This window comes from Esox lucius, chromosome 9 (genome assembly GCF_011004845.1).
Source record: "Esox lucius isolate fEsoLuc1 chromosome 9, fEsoLuc1.pri, whole genome shotgun sequence".
Lineage (NCBI taxonomy): Eukaryota > Metazoa > Chordata > Actinopteri > Esociformes > Esocidae > Esox > Esox lucius.
Window position 1 is genome coordinate 3,049,043 of NC_047577.1, and position 17,488 is coordinate 3,066,530.

Sequence of the window (17,488 nt, forward strand, 5' to 3'; positions counted from 1 at the left end):
CTTTGGTGTCCCCATAAGTGTGTGTTGAATCAATAAAAAAAGACATTTTACCTATAAAATGCAAGCAGGCCACATGTGTAGCAGCTTTATATTCTTTTTACAGACTGTGGACATGTGTAGGGAACCATTTATGAAACTTTAAATATCTTTCACAATGTGTATTCGGTACCATTCACCAGCCGAATTTTCTTTTGAAGTGCTTAAGATTCTGTATTAAAAGGAGGGCCCATGCTTAAAAAAAGCTGGTGACAAAATATTAAATTGAAATTAATTATATTGAATTATCAATTTAATCACTTTGATAATTTGTTCTTACCGGACTCATTAACTCATTATCTCTACCAAAAGCAAACCTGACCAACTGACCAAACAGGAAGTGAACTAATTATCGCATAGCGTTTACTAACTGACCAAACAGGAAATGAACTTTAAGTGCACTAAATACGTCCAGAGTTTCATTAGAATTATCAAGAGTGAGACAAATGTCAACCCTCAACACTTGAGGCGCATGAACGCCAAATGTCGTGAATAAGTCTTAGCAACTCGGGTTCGTCTTCTCACTGGTGGAACCTAAACGAGAACCAATCCCACCATCGCATATACATTGTTCTGACTTGGCCCAGATAACAGGCGCCATACAGATTGTGTTCTAACGTCTGTAATCGTCTGTTCTGCTCTCGGCGTTACTGTCCCTTTTGTGCCAATGCAAATGTGGAGCCAATACCCATAATCCTCGGCGTGCATCCACAGCTCAGGACAGTAACAAATTAGCATTTGTTAGCATCCCCAGGATTTGCCTTAGAACGCCAGGTAATCTATGCGTGTCTCTAGGCTTCTCATCCGAGAAGTGTCGAATTGGATGGAGCAAGACTGTGTCCGGGGCCGACAACAGCAAGAGGCATCTCCGAACAGAACAAACTCAGATGCTCTCCGCTGTCAACAACAAGCGAAGATTAATAACCAAGCTACGGCCGTTAAATGAATATCAGTCTTGTAGAAGATGATGGACGAGAGAAGGAATGTGTGGTTTGTGATCTTTTTTTCCCTTTTGCGCAACTTCCTTCCAATGATCTCTATTTCCTGAGGTGTACACTCTTTCATTATTTCCCACAAATATGAATAGATTGAACAGGTTCCAGGCCTGTGCCAGTGGGAGCATAAATATAATAGTAATAAAAATGACAAATATTGACACGCCCCAGATCAATGCAAACGTTCAATTTAAAAGGCTGAGCTTTCCTTTTTTGACGACAATTGTAAACTAGCCTATTAAGTTGAAAATGTGCCTTCATCCTTAATGTTCCAGGACGTCTGTATACTTATTATATAGCAAACTTTTTACTCAGCCTTCTTAGGACGAAAGAGATTCTCAATAAATATTTTTTTCTTTTTACTATCGCAGTCCTTGGTTTTTCTGGGGTGTATATTGAACGGTGTAAAGAGGTGAGTAGCTCAGGACAGACAAATGGCAGTGAGATTATTGCGCCCACCCTCCGTGAGAACCCAGGACCAATCTGCGGTATGGATTCGACATGCTGTGTATTCTGTCCCTGTGTCGGCCACTGTCGGCGCCGAGTCAAATTATGGCTGTGCGTAAATGTACTACGCAACTTCAGGTGAATCTGATGTAAATGTAGTCCAGCTGGGTAGGACGATAGCCAACCTCAGGACCTTACCCAGAATCCATCCCCTTAAAGCAAGAGGGGCGGCAATGAAAAGCGAGGTCACAGTTCATGGTTTTACAGTCATTGTTTTATTTTGCCACAGCTGGGGGTCAACCTCCTGACCTCAGGAAAGACAGAGCCTTACTGGCTGAACACTGGGAGCTAAGTGACACCAACGTTAACACTGTGTGTGTGTGTGTGTGTGTGTGTGTGTGTGTGTGTGTGTGTGTGTGTGTGTGTGTGTGTGTGTGTGTGTGTGTGTGTGTGTGTGTGTGTGTGTGTGTGTGTGTGTGTGTCTGTCAGTATTGGGCCACTCAGTAGACAACTCAGGAAGTGCAGTGAGCTGGCAAATGCTACCATCTGGTGGCCAGAGCCGGTAAAGCTTTTTTTGCTTTATAAACAACATTGAAATGCATTTGTTTAAATACTAATGCCATGAATTCTAAACCAATTAATAAAAAATTAAGCAGGATACATTTTACATCATTGTATTTATTGGGTAAAAAAAATAATCTAGGTGAATCAATAACACACAGTGCTTAGCAAGAGTAAAGAAAAACACCAGATCAAAGAGACATTTCTAGTGGTTCTGCTCTTTGTTTTCCACAGTTCATAAAGATTCTCTAATATCAATGTATGGTTTAAAAATGTTTTACACTCTGCTAAAAATCACATTTCACAAATCCATAAATGTACTAACATGGATCCCTAGCAACAAACTACTGTCCAGTAAAGAAAAACCCACTTTCAAGAATTGGTCTTTTTCTCCCAAAACTTTAAAAAGCCACTTACCATACTCTGTGGTAAAAGAAAATGCTGTTATAGTTAAAATGAATATATAACCCTACATCAATGACAACTTTATTTTTTTTAAATGTATTCAGAAAAGATTTACTCCAAAATCCAATATGGATCATATTAACTCATTATCTGGTCAAATCAATACTAAAACTAGTTCAACATGCTCATTAACCATCTGTTCATTAGGGAGTTGGAAGTAACCAAGGCTTGATGCGGTTTACTCAGTGCACCCTAATGGGAAAAGATCACCAAGAGTCCCAAGGGTTCTGACCCCATTCTGATGTAAATACAGGGGGAAAGGGTTCTGAGCCCATACCGTTGTAAATACAGGGGGGAAGGGTTCTGAGCCCATACCGTTGTAAATACAGGGGGGAAGGGTTCAACGCCCATACGGATGTAAATGCAGGGTAAAAGGGTTCAACGCCCATACGGATGTAAATGCAGGGTAAAAGGGTTCAACGCCCATACGGATGTAAATACAGGGTAAAAGGGTTCAAAGCCCATACGGATGTAAATACAGGGTAAAAGGGTTCAAAGCCCATACGGATGTAAATACAGGGTAAAAGGGTTCAAAGCCCATACGGATGTAAATACAGGGTAAAAGGGTTCAAAGCCCATACGGATGTAAATACAGGGTAAAAGGGTTCAAAGCCCATACGGATGTAAATACAGGGTAAAAGGGTTCAAAGCCCATACGGATGTAAATGCATGGTAAAAGGGTTCAACGCCCATACGGATGTAAATGCATGGTAAAAGGGTTCAACGCCCATACGGATGTAAATACAGGGTAAAAGGGTTCAACGCTCATACGGATGTAAATGCAGGGTAAAAGGGTTCAACGCCCATACGGATGTAAATGCAGGGTAAAAGGGTTCAACGCCCATACGGATGTAAATGCAGGGTAAAAGGGTTCAACGCCCATACGGATGTAAATACAGGGTAAAAGGGTTCAAAGCTCATACGGATGTAAATACAGGGTAAAAGGGTTCAAAGCCCATACGGATGTAAATACAGGGTAAAAGGGTTCAAAGCCCATACGGATGTAAATACAGGGTAAAAGGGTTCAAAGCCCATACGGATGTAAATACAGGGTAAAAGGGTTCAAAGCCCATACGGATGTAAATGCATGGTAAAAGGGTTCAACGCCCATACGGATGTAAATGCATGGTAAAAGGGTTCAACGCCCATACGGATGTAAATACAGGGTAAAAGGGTTCAACGCTCATACGGATGTAAATGCAGGGTAAAAGGGTTCAACGCCCATACGGATGTAAATGCAGGGTAAAAGGGTTCAACGCCCATACGGATGTAAATGCAGGGTAAAAGGGTTCAACGCCCATACGGATGTAAATACAGGGTAAAAGGGTTCAAAGCTCATACGGATGTAAATACAGGGTAAAAGGGTTCAAAGCCCATACGGATGTAAATACAGGGTAAAAGGGTTCAAAGCCCATACGGATGTAAATACAGGGTAAAAGGGTTCAAAGCCCATACGGATGTAAATACAGGGTAAAAGGGTTCAAAGCCCATACGGATGTAAATACAGGGTAAAAGGGTTCAAAGCCCATACGGATGTAAATGCATGGTAAAAGGGTTCAACGCCCATACGGATGTAAATGCATGGTAAAAGGGTTCAACGCCCATACGGATGTAAATACAGGGTAAAAGGGTTCAACGCTCATACGGATGTAAATGCAGGGTAAAAGGGTTCAACGCCCATACGGATGTAAATGCAGGGTAAAAGGGTTCAACGCCCATACGGATGTAAATGCAGGGTAAAAGGGTTCAACGCCCATACGGATGTAAATACAGGGTAAAAGGGTTCAAAGCTCATACGGATGTAAATACAGGGTAAAAGGGTTCAAAGCCCATACGGATGTAAATACAGGGTAAAAGGGTTCAAAGCCCATACGGATGTAAATACAGGTAAAAAAAAAAAAAAAAAAAAAACTTTGATATTGAATTGAAACCCTTTGGCTGAAGGGTCAGCATTTATACGATGCAACTATAACATGGAATATGAGAGCACCTAGTAGATACCTGATAATTTTATGCTAAGAGTTGGCTGACATCCCCGGCTCCTCCCCTCAATCTACCCTGTAAATATGGGTGACTATTTAAATGGTGGGGATGCACACACGTGCCTCACCAGTCTGAACAGCAGTGAGTCAGTAGACAACCAGCCCATAGTTCCTTTGATATCTTCTAATCCCTACAAATCTAATCCCACAGATTAACTAATCATGCACGCAGTGTGGCGTTTATGCAGAGTGTCAAATCCTGACACTGGGTGGGGCCGTGTGGTGACATGGATGAACATGACGGTTCTCACGCACACGCACACGCGCACATCAACTATCAAACACTACCGACCACTTCTAACAGCAGTGTAGCAGTATGTTGCAGGGAGTGCCCCCCCCCCTCCATGTTTACTCAGAAGACCGTCAGTCCTTTTTGTTGCCCCAAAACATAAAACCAGACTTCTTCTTTTTCTTCTTTTTCAAGTCTGAGAAGAGAGACAGAAGAGGGATGAGGAAGAACAGAGAGAAAGAAGGGGAAAAGAGAATGAGGGTACGGATTAAGGGTTAATTACAAAGGGGCGGTCCTCATCACAACTTGGAAACTGAACTTTCAACATACTTAGTAATTCACTAACACACCTACTGGATCTGGATGGAGGGGGGAAAAAAATAATCTAAAAATATCCACGAGAGAAGCCCCGATACATCAAGACACGACAGTTGGCTTTGGCAGTCCCATATAGTACAGTTGGACAGGTCCACCTGAGGAATTTAACAACTCAACAATGCAGAACCGAACCACACATGTCAAGACTCACTAAAAAACAAATTGAAGTCCTGTGTGGCTGGTAATGCTTTGACTACTTAAATGAGGAAGTGGTGACATTGCGTTTTAAAGGAAATAATGAAAATGTGTAACAACCCTAGCTGCAGGCATTAGAATGTTAATTCTGAGCAAATAAACAATTCTCTAAAACAACCCCCCCCCCCCCCATCCAGGAACAAGCCATAGCGGAAATATCACCGCACTAACTTCATGAATAAATTAAGTCTAAATTGGCAGCTGGTCCATTTGGAAAAGCTTTCCCACATTAACTGGCGGTCAACATTAACGCCATCACGAAATGGGTCTTCGAAGTGTCAGCTGATTCCCCATGCACTTCCCCGTCCCCGGTCCCTGGTTGAAAGGAGGACGTTGAGTAGGGAGCCGCCTAGCAGCAGCCGTCGACCCAAGCTCAACCAACTTCCTCCATTTAGCAGCTCAACACAGCATCATGAATTACAGATGAGTCAGCCTCCCGACCGTCTCTGATCAGGGTCAGATTAACCTGATGTGCTATTATACATTAGGCTAATAGCAGCTTGGGTTACTAAAACCCCTAATATTCTTTTTTTTTTTAATGAGTTTGGGTTGGGGGGGGGTTAATCGTTAGATGTTTCCATTAGTACCCATTTATCAAATGAGATTCATAACTTTGCCTGACAACCCAGTTTGAAAATGATATGTACTATTTTTAAATGCACAAGGCTCCATTAGTTTTATGAAAGTTTGAAAGTGAAAAGGGATTAATGAATACGGTGTGTAGGAGGCTGCTGTAGTTTAACTAAGTGACATCTCTACTGTAGAATCGGTGTAACATTTCTAGAAGTGACATCTCTACTGTAGAATCACCAAAAGGGTTCAACCAGGAAGGGCTACAGAATGTGACAACTTTCATCTGGCCTGGCTCTGATTTGGGCTAGGGATTTGTACAGTAGGGACTCACCTAGATTCTTCATCATTTTATTCATCTCTTCATCTTCTTCTTCTTCCCTGAAGAGACAAGACAGAACAGATGAACATATACCATGACAAACAAACGCACACAAGTTGATTGACCTTAAAATTTGTTGTGAATCTTACAACAAAGGTGACTGCCGACAAATGCTTCTTCCAACCATAACTAACCTAACTGCACTTTTCAAACAATCAGCAAAGTGCTCTGAATCATAATGTTTTTTAGGGGGGCCCATACATTTGGGATGTGATTCAGATCAAGAAACTTCACTGGCCACTCTAGAACATCCAGCGGGTGATCTTGACCACTCAAGGATGATTTTAGTGTGTTGTAGTCCTGCTAAAAGACCCACGACCACAAAAAGCAAGACTTTTGGGCCCTGCCTGGAACCTACACAGGGTTATTTGGTCACCTATTTGGTCATTGATTGACACAGGAAAACCCTTTCAAAGGACGTACAAGAACTTAAAATGAAAAACCGGCCTACTTCCTGGGGAAAATGATAGCTCTCTGACAAATCATGTCAGCCCTGTTCACTTAAAACCAAAAAGAGCATTTAATAAATAGATTTCCCTCCAATGAAAAGACGGGAGAGTTTTAATACACTGAATGTGTGTGCTGCAGTGTGCTTTGTTGTCTCTAATGCTGGGGCCAAAAACACATTTATTTAATTGTCCCTACCCATTAGCAGTCATAAAATGCTTGACTCCCAGCCTGAATGTGTGCAAGGTATCATCAAGTAACCAGACAATCAGGTGTCTTAGAAGCCAGTACTCAGACAGACATTAAGGGATGTATGGAAGACACAATACATCGCCCTCCGCTAGGCCATCCGCTAGGCCCTCCGCTAGGCCCGCTCACAGCTAGCGGACGCTATTATCCAGATCAACACACAGCAGCGAGGGCAAACATTCTCCATTTTTCCCACAACCCTGACGTTGTGTTGCCATGCTCAACCAACACACACACACACACCCACACACACACACACCTGAGCCGGTCCTCATCCAGGCCATCTATAATGGCGTTCCTGTCATTGACGATCTCCACCAGCTTGTCCATCAGCTCCTTCTCCCTGCGACGATCCCACTGAGTCTTCAGACGCTCTGTGTACAACACACCACACACATGAAACAGACGCTCTGTGTACAACGCACCACACACATGAAACAGACGCTCTGTGTACAACGCACCACACACATGAAACAGACGCTCTGTGTACAACGCACCACACACATGAAACAGACGTTCTGTGTACAACGCACCGCACACAGGAAACAGACGCTCTGTGTACAACGCACCGCACACAGGAAACAGACGCTCTGTGTACAACGCACCGCACACAGGAAACAGACGCTCTGTGTACAACGCACCGCACACAGGAAACAGACACTCTGTGTACAACGCACCACACACAGGAAACAGACGCTCTGTGTACAACGCACCACACACACACACATTTACCAACGATACAGTTGTGGAAAGGTCCTCACTTGATTTGTGGCTTACACTTAATGGTTAAATACACATACTTGGTGCACTCAGTGGTAATAAAACACACAGTCACACATCTCTCTCTCGGTAATCACCAGGTTTCTCCATTAGTCTTCTGAGCTCCTGTTCCACACTGGGCTGCTGCTCTTCCAGGTCCTGAGTCCTGGCTCTGAACGAACACACGCACACACGCACACGTAATGTATGTGTTTTAAATCAAATCCTATTGTGTCACATGGTTTGTTAACAGGTAGACAGTGAAATGCAGACCTATGTGCTCCAGTTTAACAGTCTTATGTCTTTGGGGTAGAAGCTGTACAGGGTCCAGTTTAACAGTCTGATGTCTTTGGGGTAGAAGCTGTACAGGGTCCAGTTTAACAGTCTGATGTCTTTGGGGTAGAAGCTGTACAGGGTCCAGTTTAACAGTCTGATGTCTTTGGGGTAGAAGCTGTACTGGAACCTGCTGGTTACAGGCAACGAGGAATTTCATACATATTGTGTGCGACTCACATGTAGACAAGTTCCGATTCCCTCCTCATGTAGACCTGTTTGTTCCTTATCAGATTAAACCACTCGACCATCAGATCATCAGTCACCACATCCGCCTCCTCTCCCTCTGAAACACACACACACAAAACCCACTTCAATGTAGATATAAAGATACTATACCCCTTAAAAACCAGTAAATGCACACACAACAGATCTTCCTTCCTCAGTCAGTTGAGACACCAATCTCCAACTCAATCCCACAGAGAGAGGTGTGTGTTATAATATTTCAGTCTTAATCTGAGTTCAAGGAGGTCCCTGTACACATAAGGGCTGTTTTTTCAAAGCCATCCCCTTCAGGCAGCAGTGTACAATACACATGACTGGCAACCTGCACTCACCAGACACTATTATCAGCCACACCTACCTAGTGTCAGGCAGGACAACCTCTTGGCTTCACGGTTTGGCACATTTTGTGTTCAGAGATGCCCTTCTGCACGTTACTCTTTTAAAGGAACCGTTATGTTGTGTGGCTCACCTTCTTCACAGGTGCGTAACTGTTTCTCCAGCTCCACGCCTTGCCTCTCCAGGTCATTCACACTGTCCTCGATCTCCTGCAGCTCTTTCAGGATCTCTTCCTTAGGGATGTAGTCGGGTTTAGCCTACACACACACACACACACACACACACACACACACACACACACACACACACACACACACACACACACACTTAACTACAACCCTACACCTTACCGGTACCTTTTTCTGTTTTAACTTTAGACATCATGTGTATACCGTTACAGTACAGCTCTGACATCATGTGTATACCGTTACAGTACAGCTCTGACATCATGTGTATACCGTTACAGTACAGCTCTGACATCATGTGTATACCGTCACTGTACAGCTCTGACATCATGTGTATACCGTCACTGTACAGCTCTGACATCATGTGTATACCGTTACTGTACAGCTCTGACATCATGTGTATACCGTTACTGTACAGCTCTGACATCATGTGTATACCGTTACTGTACAGCTCTGACATCATGTGGAGTAAAGTGCCTCCCTACCGGTTTAGGGGAGTTGGTATCAGTCTTGGAGTTGATTGGCGTTGCGGAGCTCTTTCCATTCTCAGTGCCTGAGGAGAAGAAACAAAGAAGTGTTTTAAGGGCAGATGTACAGTCAGGTGTGTGTGTGTGTGTGTGTGTGTGTGTGTGTGTGTGTGTGTGTGTGTGTGTGTGTATGTACCCAATATTCCAGGGCTGGGGGATGGTGGGCTGACTGACGAGGGTGGGGGAGAGCTGGTGGGGGCCGATCTAAACCCAGTAGGCCCTGAAGACGGTTTTCCTGCTCCGACAGCCAAGGGCCCCAAGGGGGCTTCAGCCTTCTTTCTGTCAGGCTGGAGGGGAGAACTGTCCTTAGGACCGACTGGCCTGGGGGGGGATGGATGGAGAGATGGAGAGAAAAAGACAAGGGGAGGGAGAAGAGCAGAAGAACAAAGACAATCAACTTGACCTTTTTTTCCATTCTCACCCTTTTTGTTCTTTCAGCAGTCTATCTCTCACCTTTTCGCTCTGAGAAGCGGAGGGAAAGTAGCACTTTGGAGGACAACGATGAGGAACGCTTGTCTGGGAAACTCTGAGCCCAGCTTTTATGTCGCACTGGGGACGCCTTAAGACGTGACACAGCACGGGTCTGGTGTAGGTGTTGAGGCAGGGGGCGGTCTTTGATCTCCGGTGGCCAATCAACACAGAGCTACTTGGAGCGACAGGTTCAGAGGTTAACAAAGGAACACTGACCTCGCCCAAGATACTAGCCGACCAGTGACAACACCAGGTAACCTAAACCAGAGAACCAGTGTACCAGGGGCCACACCAGGTGACAAGCCATACAAACCAGCAGACCAAGGACAACACACGTGGAACAGAATCCTGGAATGGAAGTTTAACAAAACGAGAGCAGGGTGGAACTGTAGTGGAACAAAACGGCCTATGAGGAGTTCGATAGAGAGTTAGAGTTCAATACAATGCATTATCCTAACCGCGACCGTTCCAAGCCATCTCTTAACCGCAGCTGTTCCAAACCATCTCGTAACCGCAGCTGTTCCAAACCATCCCCTAACCGCGACCGTTCCAAACCATCTCCTAATCGTTGCGGTTCCAAACCTTCCCTCTGAAATCTAGTGTGCATGGACCCTCACTCATGAGATACAACTTGTACTACTGCACATGCTCAGTAAGCCCAGCAGCTATCTATGGAAGAGACGTGATAAGCTATACATCAATAAACCTGATGTAAAGCTTAGCATTATCACACAGTTCCTATAGCAGAGGCTGACTTCTGAGACTTTCCATAATAATTCCATTGTTTGGGTGTGAATCCATTAACCTCTTCACTGCATCTATTAGAAGATAGTTCAATAGAGTAGAAGTATGTGCTACAGATTCGATTTCTATAGAGTATAAGAGTTTTGTTGGGTTGCGAAGTAGTGCAGAATAGGAGTAGAGTCTTACTTGGAGACCGGTTTGAGTCTGGCTCTCCAGTCAGAAGGAGAGTTGCTGTCATTGTCTGCTGACAGAAAGACACAGGCAGTTAATCTAAAACCTTGGCAGCAGGTCAGCCATGACACAAATCTAACTGCAATGCAGCCACAATTTTGGAATCCAAAACAAATTCACAGTTCACAGGGTTCACAGTGGAGGTGACGTCATTAGTCTGTGTTGACACTGTAGCTCACCTTTGGCCGTGCTGGGAGACGCTGGTCTGGGGATCTTGTCTGGAGTTTTGTTCCAGAGGCCGGGTCTAGCTGGGGTCGGCGTAGGGGTGTTCGGGAAGGGGTCGGCGAGGAGAGCAGGGTCTGCTTTCAGCTTCACTCTGCCTCTGGAACCCCCCACCTCCTTTATAGCCGACTCCGCCTGATTCTTCGGGGCCTCCGCCTCCTGCTTAGGCATGTCTACAGACGCAGGTCTTGGAGGAAAAACCAGTGGGGGAGGGAGCGAACAAAGTGGGAGTTCAATACATCTTACTCAAAAAGTATTTCCTGAGTTCCTTAATTCCTCGGCTGCCTCTAAACGGACGAGTCCAAGATACTTTCACTTATTGCCTAACTGGGGGTGAGGAGAGGAGGAATTAAGGAACAATTCATGGATTATAGAACTTCAGCAGTCCCAATGTTCAACTCCCCTCCTCCACCTGTAGAGGTCAGGCCTGCTCTATACACACACCCGTGAATGGTCATCGGAGGTCTCACCTAGTCAGAGTCTTCTTCAGTGGTGTGGTTTGCCACAGTGAACTAGAAGCAGCAGGGGGGGTTTTATTGTTACTAGCAGTAGCTGTTGTTGTCGTCGTCGTCTTCTTGTTGTTTTCCTCCGTCAGTTTCTTAGTGATGACAGCTGCAGCCTGAGCCTTGGTCACGTCTTTAGACGGAGACGATTCTGAGTCTTTAGCCAACTTCACCCCCGCTGCCATCCCCTGCGCATCCGGCTTCGGGACACTTTTGGTGGGTACACTCTGGTCCTGTCCCTGGGTCTTTCCCTGGTCCTCCAGGTCAGTTGCAGGACTGTTGCTGTTCCCAGATTGGAAGAACCGGAGCCGGGCTTGCTGGGTCTTAGAAGCTGCGGTGGTCGTTTTCCGCGGAGCAGCGACTGGTCCTGGAACTGCTGGGCTCAGGGAGGACATCACAGGGGAGGGGCGCAAGGAGGTGGTGTAGGGGGTGGTGGAGGTGGGGAGCAGGTCTGACTTGCTGGTCGGTTTGGATGGGGTGTTTGTTGGGGTGACGGTGGGAGTGTTTTTGGGGGAGAGGTTTGATTTTGAAAGGTCTGCGTGGGGCCTGTATGTAGGCGTTGGGGCACTTTGCGGGGCGAGGCTGGTTCTCGGGGGCTCTGTGTCTGAAATGGGGGCGACCTTGGTCGTGGGAGGGGCGTGAGGGGTGCATTTTGAGGTGGCAGGTGTGTTTTTGGGCAGGTCCCGGAGGGGCGTCCCCTGGGGCTGATGGGAGTTGCAGATCAAAGTGTTGGGTTGGAGTCCGGCTTTACAGTTACCTGACAACAGGGTGCTGGAGCACTCACTACACCTAGACACACACACACAGTTCCTTTAAACACGGAGGAACATTTTCACCTTTTAAATCAAAACATGTTCCTGTTGCCCAAATTAAATCGAATCAGTCTATTCACCCTTATATCAATGTTCAAACTGGAGTCTTAGTCAGATCATATTTTAATTAACAGCTCCAATAATCCAAGTTTCAATAATTAACAGCTCTAATAATCCATGTATCAGTAATAAACAGCTCTAATAATCCAAGTTTCAGTCATTAACAGCTCTAATAATCCATGTTTTGGTAATGAACAGCCCTAATAAACATATTCCAGTAACGAACATGTATTCCCAGTGAAGTCTTACTTGGCACAGTTCCTGTGGTACAGCCTCCCATCCACTAGGTGTCTCTGGACCAGGTGGACATGTTTATCACACACGCAACACTTACTTCTCAGAGTGTCCATCTTATTAGAACTCTCTGACAGCACTTCCTTCTGGGGGGGGGGGGGGGGGAGAGAGAGAAACAGAGGGAAAGTGAGACAGACAGACAGCCAGGGAAACAGACAGAGTCATTACACCTCTGTTACAACAATAAAAAGCTTCACAGGAAAGGGTGTGTGTTTGAGTGTTTTAAGGTACCTGTGCTGCTCTGGGTGAGGCGGAAGGTAGAGGGGTGGTAGAGGGATACACCTTGGAGACCACCGCCTGATTCTTTTTCCCAGAAGGCTCTTCTTTGGATGGCTCTGCAGGACGCTTTATCCCTGCCATGCCACCAACTACACAAAGAGACACACACACACACACACACAAACCCTTGTTCATCCCGGTACATGTGTGTCAGTGTCATTTGCAAGGTTATTGAGGTTAAGTTTCCGTAAACGTAAAGGTTTGGATTAGGTAATGGGGAATAACTGTTCTGTTCCCCACAAGGAGTGTGTGTGTGTGTGTGTGTGTACTCACTGGGGGACTTCCCATGGAAGTAGTTGTAGTACTGGGAGACGTATGTCAGTATGCTGAGTCTGTCAGGGATCTTTAAGGCCACCATGTCCTCCGCATCCAACAAAGCAGGGATCCCCAGCTTGTCCTCTGCCACCCGGAAAGCCTAGACCAGTCACAATACTGAAGACATAAGGACTCCAAACACCACAAGCCACTGACTGGGGACGTAAGGCGGGTCACAGGTTTAACCGTAGACTGGGGACGTAAGGCGGGTCACAGGTTTAACCGTAGACTGGGGACGTAAGGCGGGTCACAGGTTTAACCGTAGACTGGGGACGTAAGGCGGGTCACAGGTTTAACCGTAGACTGGGGACGTAAGGCGGGTCACAGGTTTAACCGTAGACTGGGGACGTAAGGCGGGTCACAGGTTTAACCGTAGACTGGGGACGTAAGGCGGGTCACAGGTTTAACCGTAGACCGGGGACGTAAGGCGGGTCACAGGTTTAACCGTAGACTGGGGACGTAAGGCGGGTCACAGGTTTAATAGTTGACTGGGGTCGTAAGGTGGATGTCAAAAGTGTACAACACACTTCTTGAAAATTCTACCTAGGCTGAAATCAAAACAATGTCAGAAAGGTTGTCAACTTTAACAATATACTGTAACCGACAAGAGTGATAAAAATACAATAAAAACTGTCAATACCTCAGTTGTAAGTTACACACAGTACATTAGTTTTGCCATTATAGTTTAAGCATTGGAATTAAAGTTGTTCGCAGTTAGTTATTAATTGACTCCAGTGTTTCTGTTATGCAGCCTTCAGGAGGCCAGTTCTAATAGGTGTTCATTCATTGAAGGCGGGTGTAGAGAATCTAGACTGACTGTGAGCATAATCACTTGACACAGCAAAAAGAGATCTCATCTAATCTATTGCAACTTGGTTTAGTTTTGCCTGCAGGTGCATGAAATCTTCGGTCCGCTTTTTAAGTAATCTAACATGAACCTGTAGGAGCGGGTTCTGCCTGTGGGTACCAGTCCCTGCTTCAAACCCTATCCACGGCTCAGAAATCTAGATGATCAAGGCTAGAGGAGACAAATCTGATAAACCTGACTGTATAAAAGGAGACCTAATAAACACTGCTCAGTTATTTTCCTGGGAAGTCCTATGCGAAAGTGCCATTAGGGACTCAAGAAAGAACAATACTTTGTCTCATTCCAACACAATACTGGAATAGATGGTACACTGACATCCATTTGAATAACCAGGGTGTATATTCATTGGTATGTGTGCATTTCAGTGTGTGTCAAGCCTAAGTAGCAGACCTCCAGCTGAATGTTATCATTTAATCTCTACAGCTATGGAAGGCTGTTTCCAGCTTTCATTTGTGAAGGCATGCCAGCCCCACACACACACACAGGCAGCCCCAACTCTCCTTCCTCTCCCCTGGTATAGACAAAATCCATCAGGGGACATCAATGTGTTTAAAAAAATGTTTAAAATACAAAATATTAAAAAAAGGGGGGGATTCTGACAACAGAAACGTCTGATGGCTGACAGCTCTGTTGTGCTTTCAGAGGACTGGGCGTCATGGCAACTCACTAACTGGCCAGGCTGGAATGAAGGGGAGTGTCAAACGATCAAACTGCATCCTGGTTTGGATTTCACAATCACACAGGACATTGAGGAATGGTCCTTCACTTCCACGTCACACTGCATTACATTCCTAACTGAACTGTGCTGCTGTCTGCCACCAGAGGACCGGCTCATCTGCCACCATTCAAGAACCTCATTCCTCAGCCAGGAGGTGTGGATCTTTCCGGACTGTCACTCCATCTGTCTGACGCTTAAAACAATCCAAACCTTCCACTCAGGCGGAACATTGTAAAGCAGAGCACGTCTGGACTCCTCTACGTACCAGGAGCACGTCTGGACTCCTTTACGTACCAGGAGCACGTCTGGACTCCTCTACGTGTGTGTGTTTGTGTGTGTGTGTGTGTGTGTGTGTGTGTGTGTGTGTGTGTGTGTGTGTGTGTGTGTGTGTACAGTATCTCACCAGGTGGTTGTTGTCATAAACATCTTCCTTTTTCAGGGAGTCAAAGTTGCTGAGGGAGAGAAGAGAGAGAGAACGTTGTTGCTGCTGATTTCCAATATGACCCAATTACACCAATAACCCTGCAGGCTTCCCGTAACAATTCATTGCAACTGCTTAGAAGGGCCCTGCTCAAACAAACTGCTTAACTAGAGACGGGCATATTCAGGATGATGTCATCATTAACTGCTTTGTTTGGGTTTTACAGTATTGCCTCATGTTGACCAATGACCATCTTTGCGTGGGCTATTACACAAGGAGGGTTAATCTGAATGACGCGGCCACAAGACGAAAAGCCAGCAGAGGAAGGAAGTGCGGCGAGGAAGCATTTTCCACAGCACTTTTTCATTTAATCAAATAAAAATGATGTTCAGGACACAAGGGGGGGGGGGATCCTGGCCCAGAGTTTTACCTGGACAGGTCACCAGATCAGGAAAAACTCTGGATAAGCACGAGGCAAAACTTCCCACTCATTGAGTCACAGTATCAGAGTGTTGGTGTGGGTTCACGCGGCAGAAAAGTTTTGTATATCGTGCACAAACACTCTTAGTCAAGGTTGAAAAGTACCGCTATGTTGTTTAGGTATTTTTTTTTATCTTTAAAATGTAAAAATTTACCACAGAGAAAAAGACAGGGACAGGGGTACACACATGTACACACAAATTCAAATAATATATAATAAGAATTTCAGGAGTTCAATTTTGAGAGGATGGTCTGTGACAACGAATCATTGACTTGTCTGAATGACAGCATGTCAAACAGTCGTGGCTACAAGGTAAATAATTTAAATTGTGCATGTTGACAGCCGGTCATTCAGCTTGTAATTTAAAACAGACCAGTCTACTTATCTCAAATTGATGTTACATTTAGAGGGGAAACATGTACTTAGGCATGTTCAGTATACACCTGCAATCTAGCTGGTGTGTTTAAAAGGTAAATCTCCAGTTCAAACCACAACAAAGCAGACTCTCTGCACCCGGTGTCCATTAAAAGCTGAAACAATTGCAAGAAATTGCATCACGAAGGGGAAAAACTGCATCATGAAGGGAAAAACTGCATCATGAAGGGAAAAACTGCATCATGAAGGGAAAACGGTGTCACTGAGATGTAATACATGGCAGACCATATGTGAGTTCAAATTGAAAGTGGAAGTTTTTGAGCCTATATCGGCGCATCTGCGGGCAGTCGCTAGTTGGACGGCGGTTCAGATTTTCAGGAGAAACAAAGAGATAGACCGCGTCAGTGTTTACATGTAATCACCGTCTGCAGCACAGGACGTTAACACGGCCACACACCACAGTTGCTGAAAATCCCCAGGATTGGTCGAACAGTGCATTAAGATTGAAAATTGTTACTACACTGGGTTAAAATATAGACGTAATTGTTTACTGAAGGCGTAAAACAAGCTATGGACTCTGGTGTGGTATGACAGTCTGACTAAATTAAAATTAGTCATGAGTCGAATATTAATATTTTGTTGCGACTACAGTTTTTCCCCTTTCAACCAAACGCTTCCTTCTAACCAAAGACCAGGCTATCAAAGTAAATCACTCTGATTAGATTTAAATAAACTACGGAAATTGTGTCGAATTCTGTTAATCACTTCAGGATTTGCCAACAAAGTCGGACGGAAGCACATACGTTAACTGCCACGTTGAGTTGGCAAGAATGTTTTTCATTCCCATGTTAGGCTACAAACACTTACAGGAAACTATACTAGCAATGCAATGAACTTTGAACTATAATGGAGCGGTGCGCTTCAACGTCTTTACACTGTTGCAGTAACAGTCGAAAAAACTTCAATCGATACTGAAATGTTGTAGACTAGTTACTTACATGAGGTCAGGTCTGTTTCTGTGTATGAGCGCGCAGAAAGCCATCCCATCCCTGAAAGAAGTGGTCATATTGGTGATAGTTACATCTCTGTACCCTTCGCACTGGATTTTACACCACTGTTGTAGTGCTTTCACCGCCGACATCCTTCTCTCCCAAAGTCCGACCGAACGGTGCCCGGGCTCTAAAAGCGAACCACGGTATCAACTGAAGGGAACAAGTCGAGATTTCACAACTTGAAGATCAAGTCCGCCTCCCGCTTACGAAATGTCACTTTGATTCGCAAGACCGTAGTTCGCGTGGTTCTATTTAGGGATGAATTGAAACTGACAGTGAAC

General features: G+C 45.0%; 1 protein-coding gene across 2 annotated transcripts; it reads right to left on the reverse strand.

The window, feature by feature from the left end:
* Positions 1–2,138: 2,138 nt before the first annotated feature.
* Positions 2,139–17,488, reverse strand: micall2b (mical-like 2b). 2 transcript variants are annotated; one of them, XR_003782161.2, is made up of 17 exons: positions 17,154–17,488; positions 15,282–15,330; positions 13,251–13,392; positions 12,930–13,066; positions 12,654–12,784; positions 11,500–12,321; positions 10,987–11,216; positions 10,763–10,817; positions 9,498–9,682; positions 9,320–9,387; positions 8,783–8,906; positions 8,269–8,374; positions 7,854–7,927; positions 7,256–7,370; positions 6,253–6,299; positions 5,126–5,248; positions 2,139–4,971 (listed from the first exon to the last, which is right to left on the reverse strand). XR_003782161.2 is itself a non-coding variant. In XM_029122065.2 (16 exons), exons 1-16 carry the CDS (start codon positions 17,294–17,296, stop codon positions 4,910–4,912), a joined length of 2,490 nt encoding a protein of 829 aa, XP_028977898.2. In that variant the 5' UTR covers positions 17,297–17,486; the 3' UTR covers positions 2,139–4,909. The 2 variants fall into 2 exon arrangements, 1 of the variants encoding a protein (XP_028977898.2); XM_029122065.2 differs by lacking the exon at positions 5,126–5,248 and having other exon boundaries at positions 17,154–17,486.